Source organism: Musca autumnalis, unplaced genomic scaffold (genome assembly GCF_047663935.1).
Source record: "Musca autumnalis isolate F117 unplaced genomic scaffold, ASM4766393v1 scaffold_1, whole genome shotgun sequence".
Taxonomy (NCBI): Eukaryota; Metazoa; Arthropoda; class Insecta; order Diptera; family Muscidae; genus Musca; species Musca autumnalis.
In genome coordinates, this window is record NW_027411644.1 from 121,543,245 (window position 1) to 121,555,497 (window position 12,253).

Here is a 12,253-nt window from a genome sequence, read left to right on the forward strand (position 1 = left end):
AACTAGAGACTTGCTGTGTGCTTTGTAATTAAAGTCGGTTCTGAATAAGTGTAATAAAGTAAATAAAGCATTGTAGAAACGTAATCTAAAACGAAGCCTGTTTTATTTGGTACAAATCGTATCGGGGAATAAAACAACGTCTACACGGAGATTAGTTAAATCTACTTCCGTAACAATTGGTGTCAGCAGTAAGATTACTATCATCCTACAATGAAGTTTAAGGATCTACGAGTGGAAGACTTGAAGAAGGAGCTAAGTAAGTTGGAGTTGTGTTCTACTGGCAACAAGGCCGAACTACAAAAACGCTTGTTGGAAGAGTTCGAGCGCCGTGGAATGAACATCGATGAATATGAGTTCGACGGTAAGGAGGAAGTCGAGTTATCGGCAAAGGACGAATCCAGCGTTGAGGAAGTTTCGTCGGTAGCTGCCAAGGGTTACGATTTGAAATCAATGCTGGCTATGATGATGCTGGAAATGAATAAGAAAAATGAAGAAACTTTCAGACTTATGGCGGAAATGAAATCTGACAACTGTAAGATGTTGGAAGATATGTCCAGAAAGAGTGAAGAAAATTCCAGAAAATTGGAGGAAAGATTTGCCAAATTCGACGACAAATTAGAGGAAAAGTTAGAAGAGAATTCTAGGATGTTTGAAGAAAATTCAAGAAACTTAAAAGAGGAGTTGGAAGAGAATTCTAGAAAAATTAACGAGAAACTCGAGAACATCACGATAGTGATTGAAAAGAGAGTAGAAAACGTGGAGGTGCAAATTAAAGAGTTGGATAAAAAGATTCTGTCTGTTGACGAGAAATTTCTGGCCCATGACGAGAAATTTGTGAACCTGGAGAAGAAAATGTCGGAACTGGAAATCAAAGGTGGCCCAGTGAGAGCTATTCATAACACGTTAAAAATTAAGCCTCCAGTGTTCGACGGCTCTACCTCTTTCAATGTGTTTAAATTACAGTTCGAGACAATGGCTGCTAGAGATTCTTGGAACGACAACGACAAAGCGGTATCACTCCTGATGGCATTGAAGGGTGATGCTGCTGACGTATTACAGAGTATTCCCGCCGCTTCTAGGAACAACTATGGAGATATAATGGCTGCTCTTGAACGTAGGTACGGTAGTGAACACAAGCAAGAGATCTACCGAATGGAACTGAGGGGAAGAGTCCAGAAGCCAAATGAGACTTTACAAGACTTTGCGGCTGATATAGAGCGGTTGGCGCAGTTGGCATATCCAGGAGAGACACATCCATTGGTGGACCGCATAAAGATTGAGACATTTGCAAGTGGTATTCGCGATCCAGAGATAAAATTTGCGACGTATGCGGCACCGATAGCAACATTTGCAGAAACCGTGTCATTTGCCCTGGCCCAAGAAACCGCGAAGATGCTGGTGAAACCTAAAGCTTACAACGTGCGGAGGCTGCAAGTTGAGGACAACAATTCCCAGACCGTTGTCGACCTGCTGAAAGATGCACTGATGCGTGTGAAACGAGGGGCTGCTAGAACGAAAAAGACTTGTTATAATTGTCGGAAAATTGGACACATGGCCCAAGAATGCAGATTGCAACAAGCAAGGCCCAGATCAGCCTCATCGCCTTCAAAAAGTGACGACCAACCGGTGGCCAAGAATCTGGAAAGAGAGACATCAGGTGAATCAAATAAAGTGAATTCCGTCAATCACGAGACGCCGCTGGCAGAGGATGAAAACGATGGTCCCACAATTTCTATAGCCATAGTCCAGCAGGAGAATCACAACCTAATGGTTAAAGGCTTCGTCAATGGTGTATTGCGTACCTTGACATTGGACACCGGTGCAACAAAGTCCATTATTAGACCGGATTTGGTAAAAGGGAAGGTATTGCCGTTAAATGGAGTCAAATTGCGGACGGCCACAGGCGAGACTACAACGGTGCATGGAAAGGCCTACCAAAGGCTGAGCATGGGTAGAAAATCGGTAAATTTCGATTTTATAGTGGCCGATATTGTGGACGAAGTTATACTTGGTGTAGACTTCATGATTGCCTTCGATATCAACCTGGACATAAAGCACCGTGTGATGACATGGTCCAATGTGGAAATACCGATAAGTGTGGGCTACAACGAGAAAAGCAAACATCGCCCAAAGGCAGAATCCGGCGAGATCGCTGTCGATGTCCGTAGACTGAAGGTGGAAGCCGCCGACAATTGGGCCGTAGGAAATCGGAAAAATCCAGCAACGAGGACGAGAAAGCGAAGATGTTCGTGGAGGAAAGGTCCATCGAAAAGCGGCCGTACAGCAAGGAAGGACAAGTCTGATGAAGACCAGGTGGCACTTAGGAAGGTGACCACCAAGAAAGAAGGTATAACGTCACGATTCCTGGAGAGAAGGCAACGTCGTCCAGAAGAGCAAAAGACCAAAGCTGACGCAGTAGAGGGTACATCTAAATCGGTTGCCACCACGGAACGAGAATTGCGTCTAGTCAAGAGGAACAGGCTTAAGCGGGAGGCAGTGTTACCAATGCCCATACCACAGAGAGGGAACTGTGCCTATTCGGGACGAACAGGCTTAAGCGGGAGGCAATGTTACGAATGTAACTGATAGGTTTAAGTTAATTTAGTTTAATTTCCGTTAATTTAAAAATTTGAATTGTAACGTAAAGTTTTATTACGCAGTTACTTTATTTAAGCAACAACAACTATCATGTAGAATTATCTTCATTATTCTAGATGTTACTTTACCTTTCATTAATGTGCTTTTATTTTGTTTTGCTATAGTCATGTAATTATTGTTTAGTTTGTTATTCCCCGTTTATATATAACCGGATTTAACAAACCGACTGGGTTTTAAATGTCAATTCCATTGCTTATATTTCAAACAAATCCTCATAAAGAAGGTTAACCCTGCAAAAAGCTCTAATATAAACAGCATATTACTTCTTTTCTTGCATTTATTTGTTGTTGTAATTACGTCATTGATCATCCCCCATGTATGTGAGTCTGGTTGTTCGCTTAAGGGCTGTTTACACCATCTATCAATGTCGTATGAGATGTCAAATTTTCTACCAGCGAATGTTGTACACATAGTGTAACCACTATGAAAATTTTCATCTATCAAAATGATTTGGCAACTCATATGTAAATTTTTCATTTAGGGGGCGCTCTATTTGATACGGCATTCTCGTATGTAAACATAAATTAATCAGCTGTTTTCTGGCATTCTCAAAAAAAAATTGAAAAACATAATCTTTTAAAAAAGAAAATGGAGAATTGTGTATATTTAAATATTTAGAAAAGTAAAAAAATGTTGTTTATAATGTTATTTTCAGATCGATTGGTCGAAAGAAGCAGTATTGGAAATGATTGCTTTGTGCCAAAAACATGAATCCCTCTATAACCCCAAAAGCCTATTATACCACAACAAACATGCTAGATATTCATTTTCCTTCAACCAAAATTAAAATTTGCGCAAATTTGCAACTCAACAATAAATGTAAACAATGACAAAAACAGCTGTTTTTATATTTATAGGTTATGTCATACGAAAATAACACTTGTAGGTATGAACGCACAAATTGAATGTTGTATGTATGACGTCAATTTTGACAAACATAGAGAATGTCGAATGGGTGAAAGAAATGACAGCTCATATGACATTGATAGATGGTGTAAACAGCCCTTCAGTGCGAATGTGCGTCTGTGTGTTCGTTGTACATATTCAAAGACATAAATACAACTAAGACTAGACAAAATGCATGCAACAAAAAAATGTTTACGAAACTTTGTAGAGAAACATTACCCTTAACAGGTTGCAGTTAATTCAAAATCGCAACCAAGGAGGAACATTTCATGTAATGGTATCAGAAACGAAATTTATGAATTCAAGGATCTATTCAAGAATAATTCTATGTCAATTGGATCGGTAAATTCGGTTAAATACGTAAAAATGTATAAAAGAAAAAAATGTTATATCACCATATCGTGATATAACATTATGTTAAATCCAAAAGCCATTCACTGAAGAATGATAGGAAAAAACTGTCTTATCTTGTTGTATTTATGTCTTTGACATATTCGAGGAGTTGCCAGACATTTTCTAGAGGACTCTCGAACAGGGAGACTTTGGGATATAAATACAGGGGAACTGGCAATGACGAGTTGAGTTGTGTTTTAAGCGTTGAACTGAACAGATCGGTTAAATAAGAGCTGCGTGCTAACTAGAGACTTGCTGTGTGCTTTGTAATTAAAGTCGGTTCTGAATAAGTGTAATACAGTAAATAAAGCATTGTAGAAACGTAATCTAAAATGAACCCTGTTTTATTTGGTACAAATCGTATCGGGGAATAAAACAACGTCTACACGGAGATTAGTTAAATCTAATTCCGTAACAATAATTTATTTATTTTGTGTTGTAAAACATGTTTCTTGTAATTGTTATACAGTTTTTAATTTCACTATTTTCAATACACTATTTTTTATTAAAAGGTTTTCGATAAACCTTCCTTTGTAAGTGACTTTGAATAACTGATTATTGAAGGTGAAAAATTACACAATATATCACCAATATTTTTGAAAATTTAACATAGCTGAAGCCAAGGTTTACCCTTTTAGAACACGCGACTTGTGATTGTATATTATACAAATTAAATGTTTATGGATAAAATGAAATGTTTTTGGACGTGGCAAAAAATATTGGCCTCAAAAGTTAATTTGCGTGGAAGCTGTGGCTATATTTATGTTAGAAAATGGGTAAAAATGGGTTGAAGCCAACGTGTCTTTTTTTGTTTTCTCTCGATTTGTGAGTAAACCACACTTCTCACGATTTTCCTCTCAAAGTAAAAGTAGAAGCCAACTAAATAAGGATAATCTCACTAATGTATAACTTCTCAAAATTTCATCAGCGTCTACCAATAAATGACGCTGACATTTTGAAGCCAAATTTACAGTGTTTTTTGACATTTTCTTCTAGTCGCGTTCCGCAAACAGATTTTTCAAAAAGGCTTTAATAGGATTATAGTACTTGCGATTCTGAGCTTTTTGATACGTATATCGTGAATGTAGCCTCCACAGCTTCACAGAAATATGTATCGAAATGACGAAATTTTGTGTGAATATTTTTCTAAAAATCATATTATTCGGGCCTAATTTTTACAATTGTCATTCGATTTCCTCGTACTTGATTGCACATTTTAGTTTTTTACGTTCCGGATCTAATAAATCATTCTCCGTGAAAATCCATCCACTAAAACGCGAGTTACAAGAAAATCCAAAGTAGAAAAATCACCTAAAATTGTTTTTGGAAATATCGCGTATTTTATCGCGTTTTCTGCGGTTCGTTTCCACTGCAATGAAACAACTAATACAGCATCTTCGTTTTAGCGGAAACAGAGATTTGAAAACTTCACTATTAAGGGAGCTACATTCATTTTATCCCAAAAAATAGTGTGTGATGCTACATCCACGGTTCTTCGTTGACCGCCTTGAAATAGATATATATCGATGTAGATTTTTATGGTGGACACTGAAATCGGATGCGGACAAAAAGCATACGCACTCCGCGCAAGTTAGCAACGTTATATATGTTTTTAGGCACTAAGATGCAGCCGATGCTACATCTTAGCCAACAAATTAAATTTCGAAAACTGTATTCAAATTAAAAGATACGGTATTACTGTACATGAAAATCACATGCGGACAAACTGATTTTGACAATTACGCGATTTACACGTATTTAAAAATGCATATAAATAAAAATGGGTTATTTGACCTCTATTTCCATTTCAGAAGCTTTGACATATATCCCCATCAACCCAATTAGCTTCTCCAATGGGAAAGCTTTAATATGAATGTCAATAAAGCAAAATCCGTCTATTTTGTTGGGAGATTTAAGCAAAATGAAGGAAGTATTCCGATAAATTTTTACAATATTTTCTACTACATAATGCATGTGAAAAATATTTTTTTAAACAAAAAATTATTTTTTTGACCGAAATATGTGCTTATTTTGGCTGTAACATCCAAACTATAACACCAATCTGTATGATTGTAGTCTCATTTGATTTGCCGTGAAGTTTGGATCCACAACAATTTTTTTTGTAATTTTATGACCACAAAATGGGCCTTAATTTTGAAAAAAGTAGACTTATATTCAATAATTTATCAATTTTTTGTACATTCCGCGAATTCTGTGTAACATTTTGCAGGTATTATGCAATCTGCTCGCTGAAGTCACTTCGAGAGAGCTTTTTTGTAACAATTGTGCTCATTAAAACAATTAGCGTTTTTATAATATTTTCTTTCTTAAAAAGCGAAATAAAAGCGCCATAACTTTTGCCCGCAACAACCAAAAATTGGCTCGCGACCAGATTCGCACTCGGAATTTTTTTCTTAACCTACATATCAAAAATCGTTGATGTAGCGCGAAAAAAATTTATCCTTTTTTCCTGAAATGGAATATGAAATAATTGACAATATTCCTGATATACAACATTAGTATGTAAAATGATATGTACCTGTCTTGTCATAGTTTTACAAATAAAAGTGTTCTTAAACAACAAAATAATTTTATTGACCTGTTTTTGACATAGGGTAAGGTATTTCCCTACTTCATGAATTGATACCCATTTTTTAACAATTTACGACAGGTAATACAGGTATTTTTTACCCTCATGTGTCAATACTTTTTACGGAATTTTTCATGAATGGTTATTTATATTATTAACCCTTTCTTTTTACCTGTTTTTGTAGTTTTCCAAAGAATTGATTTTTGAATATTCATGTACAATAGGTAAATAATCATTTTTGGTAACTTTATGTAAAAACGTACGTCTACCGTTCAAAAGGTACGCTTGTTAAACAGCGCAACCCTGAAAATGCAATTACGAATGAGAATCAAAACGGAACCCACGTTTTAGAGGAAACATTATTTCCTCGTGTAAATTACCTCTAAAATTTGGGCGTGTTTCATTCGCACACATTCTTCTTTCGACATAGTGCGTTTTCAGACGATAGGGTGTGACTGTTCAAAAACGTGTTGTCCTTTTTGGTTATCATTCGCAAATTGTGCCAGTGTTGAAACAAAATGTGGAAGTAAGTGAACGAAAACGTACATATAGTACTTTCTTTGATAAATTCGTTCATGAAATATTTTTTTATTTATTTTATATTATACAAACATTACTTCAAGGACATGTTATTATTTTTTAATTAATTTCTTATATAGTTTTTGTAATTGAGATTATTTTAAATGTTTTGAAATAAAAAAATGTTCGAACAGAATTGTTTGTATAAAAGAAGAAAAAAATCCGTAAAGGAAAATTTCCTAATGTAAATATCATCATGGTATAAGTAATAACTGTTTCCTCACATATTTTTATAAAATGAAGAATGTGTGTGCGAAATGTGTAGGAATAAAAATGTAAGCAAATAAACATTTTTGTGTTAAATGCTGTAAGAAGTGACATGTGGGATAAAAATTTAATAGAGATTTTAATTAATAAATATCAAAAACACGAAAACCTATACAAAGTTTGGCAACCAAATTATCATCTTACCTAAGAATTATTACTTTATTTTTTACATGACATGCGATATGAGGCAAAAACTTTAGCAACCCATACATTTTACCCAATTTTATGGGATTCACAAGAATTACTTTTTTTAAATGTTCATGTACAATACACACAAACCTTTTTGGTACACTTATGTAAAACCGTACTTCTTTTTGTTCAAAAAGTACGCTTGTATAAACTGACCTCAAAAACGCAACACTAGATGTGGAAATTACGAATGAGAGTCAAAACGGAAATCACGTTTTTGAGCAGTCAAACCTTATCGTCTGAAAACGCTTATACAGAAACAGACTGTAAATGTTTTTTATTAAGGGCCTGTTTATGTATGTCGATAAGAAAACGAATGCGGAAGAAAAACTACCAAATTTGAGTGTGTATTTCAAATTTGTTTTTTGTTTTGAAGCAAAAGCAAATGAAATAATAGGTCTGGTTACTCTAAAATTTGTAACAATTTGTACCAATTGTTGCTGGAAGTCGTCTGTTAACACAAAAAGTCAGCAAAAGAGAGCTATTCGAGAGAGACATTTTGACAGTTCTTTCACTGAGAGCTTGCAAATTCTTGCTGGACAAATTTCTTCTAGCAAGCACTTGCAACAACAATCAATCATCTGTTTTAAATTTTTCGTTGATTTATGTTTGTGAAAATTGAACACAATTTTATTGTGGAAATAGCAAGCCTAATTGTATTGATTTTTTGGGTCATTTTCTTTTTCTTTTTTAATAAAATACAACATTTTTGCTTCCTTCATTGGCGGACAAATTGTTCTGTTTTGGCAAGTCAGCTGATTGCTTGCTGGTTTTTGCTGGGAAGGTGTCTGTTTACTTTTTAAAATTTTCTTGCAAAAGAGAATAAAAACTCCTTACTCTCTGAGAAAGTTCTTGCTGGAAAAGTAACCAGACAGACTTAATATTTCAAAAACTAAAGTTTGGGTGTTTTTTCCAATTAAGGAATTTTATGACTTTTATGGTATGTGGACATGTAGATCCATAATTTTTGATCAGAAATTCATTTTTGTGTGTGTAACATAGACATTATGTGAATGTCAGATAAACGGTTTCGGAAAATATGCTACATTTGGTCTATTCCAATTATAATAATGGTAAATCCGAAAGAGAAATATTTAAATTAACCTCTCGCAAGCTGAGAAGTGTATACAACATCATATACCGCACCGAGAAAGAAGCCAGGCTCAAACTGAAGGCGCTACATGGCAGGCCCAAAATAGTAACCACACGAATTGACAGGAGAATGATTAAAGAAATTGACGAAAGAGCCCAAAGCAGCACCAGAAAAATTTGCATTTTTTAATTAAAAATGGTTTTGGAGTAAGTGTGTCACATGGAAAAGTCAGAAAAGTGCTACCTAATAACAAGCACTCATCACGAGTGACTAGGTAAAAACCATTGCCCTCCCAGCACAATGTATAGAAACTATTCAGACTTGTTACAGACAAGTTTTCACGGAATTTTTAGTATCGGCATGACGTTATATTTTCTGGTGAGATTAAAATTATGCTGTACTATCACGATGGGTCTCAACAAGTGTTGCGAAAACCCCTTAAGATAAGTTTACATTTACGAAATCCACTCGATTTCAACTGTCAATTCCATAGGTCAAACGTCAAGTGAAATCTTATCTGAAATCCATTGGATTTCATTTGACGTTTAACCTATGAGTTTGACAGTTGAAATCGAGTGGATTTCGTAAATGTAAACCAAGCATAACAGCCATGGAAAACAAAAATTTAATACATACCGTAAATTTCGGAAAACCATCATTTATGGTATGGGGTTGTATACCAAGCAGTGACGTTGGTAACATCCAGATTTTGGAGGAAACAATGACAGAGGAAGTTTATTTAGATGTTTCAAAACATGATTTAACCAAAAGTGTCAAGAAATTTAGACCTGTTGGCCCTGAAAATTTAAACAAATTACAATATAAGTACTACCAAGACAACGCCCCTAAGCATAAATCTAATTTATGTAGGACTTGGTTGTTATACAACTGTACCAAAGACATTTACACCCCGTTCCAATATCTAGATATTAACCCCATCGACAATTTATGGGTACACCTGAAGGAAAAAGTCGGGAATATGCCGCCCACTAACCTGGGTTACTAAATAAATTGCAATAAAGAAGAATGGCAAAAAAATACGGTTGGAATACGACATTCTGAAACTTCTTTATTAAATTCAGATACGTTTGCAAGCTATTTTTGATGCCAAAGATGGCCATACGAAATATTAGAACCAACTTTTCGAAAAATACCGTGAAAGGCTGAAAAGTTGTGAATTTTGCAATTCTTTAGTTGACAGTGCAAATAATGAGTTGTTCTCATTTTTGTTAATTTTAAGAAAATGTTTAGTGAAATTTAGCTACTATTTATTTTATTATATTAATAAACATCTGTAAAAATTATACAGTTAACAAAAATTTTAAAAATTATATTCATTTATACCAATAAAATGATGTTTTATTTTAAATTTTGTAATAATTTTGGTTTTGCAATAATTAAGTTGACTAACTGTACATAAACTGGGGGTAAATCTTTTTATGCTTGTTTTACTGTTAACGTTTGCTTGAGAAAATAAAATTGAAACAAAATGGAAGAAAAGATCTTGCAACGAATAACAAGAAGAGGCAACACAACAAACACAGAAAACCATGTACGTGGGTTTCACTACTTCATGCCCCTCGCTATATAAACTTGACGTCGCCATGTTGAAATCGTGCTATACTGACCATCGACATATGTAGATTGAATTTTTCTTTATTCTTCTATCAGAAATGAACTTACTTATACGTTGGATGTTTTTTCACTCGCGCTCAATTTCATGTAGAAGAATAATTCGTTATTCTTTAGAGGTAATACCTAATTAAAAAGTGATCTTTCAATTCTTTATTCTTTTACATAAATTGACGCTTGGATAAGCATGAATTTCTCATTGTGTTCGCACTTTTACGAAAATATCGTTCTTTGATATCGTACACCGCATTCACACTATACGATATATTTCTTCAACGTGGAATCGAAGATTTTAGTCAATACATAAACCGGCAAATGACAGACAGCTTTGTTGTCAGCACTGTAAAATGACAGATGTCAAAATTTTTTGGCAGCTGGACTGCGGCTAACTTCAGTTTTCTTTCTTTTTGACGTGCTCTTTTAGAAAAAGTGGTGTGTATTTATTTATGAAATCGTCAAAAATTATTTACATCAATTGATGAAGCCATAAATGGTGCACAAAATATGTGAAAAAAATGTATAAAATGAGATGTGCTTCAGAGATTTTGTGAATATAAATTGTGGAACTGGGTTAAATCTTAAATGGTTCAATTGTTGACATTGGAGATTTTGTGCACCAAATCAATGGCCGGGAAATTAGTTCTCTGAAATTGCCGAGTGATAACAAAATGTATTGTGTACTAATTTCAGCTCAAACATGACCATTCGTCCAGCATACAGGCCCAAGATTGTTAAGAAGCGCACCAAGCACTTCATCCGCCATCAATCGGATCGTTATGCCAAATTGTCGGTAAGTAAACAACATTCCACAACGGAGAACATTCAGAAGTGTTTTTGTATTGATGTGTGTATTGTATCTTCTTTATTTTAGCACAAATGGCGTAAACCAAAAGGTATTGACAACAGAGTACGTCGTCGCTTCAAGGGCCAATACTTGATGCCCAACATTGGTTACGGTTCCAACAAACGTACCCGTCATATGCTCCCAACCGGTTTCAAGAAGTTCGTTGTCCACAACGTCAAGGAACTCGAAGTTTTGATGATGCAAAACCGTGTATACTGCGGCGAAATCGCTCATGGTGTTTCATCCAAGAAGCGCAAGGAAATTGTTGAACGTGCCAAGCAATTGTCTATCCGTTTGACAAATCCCAACGGTCGTGTGCGCTCTCAAGAAAATGAATAAACGTTTAAGTTTATTGCAAATAATTTTTCTAATTTTTAATCTGGATCTGAATATAGAAATTTAGATATGATAAATATTTGTTGTTTCTGTAATGAGAAAGTAGTGGGCAACAGAAAAGATGAATTTTGTGCATACCAACAACATTTGGTAGGAGTGGAGTATATAGTATGTTTTAAATGACTACTTAACAAAATTTGTTTACATTGTGACTACAGTGAAAATAATTGCAGTGATATTCAAATATTTTAAATTAATTTAAAGCGGGGCACTGACTATCCATCCAATGAGCGTCTTCGGTACGAGCGTGTACAAAATATATGCTCTGCTCCAGAACCTGTCCTGGAGTTGAAATGGATGGCGACAAGAATACTGGTTGGATCATTGATAAATCAAAAATAGTCTATAGAGTTTGGGTAATACCATTAAAAGTCAGCTGTATTTTTTTAAACAAATTTATTGCTCGAGACATTCAGGTATGTGATGGAAAACGGTTATGTACCATATCGATCGAGTCGATTCGGTTTTCATCACATACCCGATTATAGGATCATATTTGGAAGATTTAGATTTGTTTTTCCAGCAGGATAGCTATATCCTAGAAATTGTACGATTTTTTACCTTCTAACTGAATTTATTGGACAAGAATATTCCAAATTTAAAAGATTTTTTATTTCTATAAAGTAACGCAAAAAATAATATATGAAGCAAGTTTAATTTAGTAATTGCACCATGATGTGAAGTATACAACATATCACATTACGCC

The 12,253-nt window shown here is 34.9% G+C and overlaps 1 protein-coding gene across 1 annotated transcript; it reads left to right on the top strand.

Annotated features, from left to right (window-relative positions):
• Nucleotides 1-10,631: 10,631 nt before the first annotated feature.
• RpL32 (Ribosomal protein L32) lies at nucleotides 10,632-11,564 on the top strand. The gene is made up of 3 exons (XM_073991679.1): nucleotides 10,632-10,739; nucleotides 10,998-11,097; nucleotides 11,179-11,564. The coding sequence occupies exons 2-3, from the start codon at nucleotides 11,005-11,007 to the stop codon at nucleotides 11,488-11,490; spliced, it is 405 nt and encodes a 134-aa protein (XP_073847780.1). The 5' UTR covers nucleotides 10,632-10,739; nucleotides 10,998-11,004; the 3' UTR covers nucleotides 11,491-11,564.
• The last annotated feature ends 689 nt before the right edge of the window (nucleotides 11,565-12,253 follow it).

Bases quoted from the DNA above. Each gene is read 5' to 3' on its own strand.
- RpL32 (XM_073991679.1), top strand. From the start codon at position 11,005: ATGACCATTCGTCCAGCATACAGGCCCAAGATTGTTAAGAAGCGCACC. The intron at 11,098-11,178 runs GTAAGTAAACAA...TCTTTATTTTAG, and splicing joins ATCGTTATGCCAAATTGTCG to CACAAATGGCGTAAACCAAA.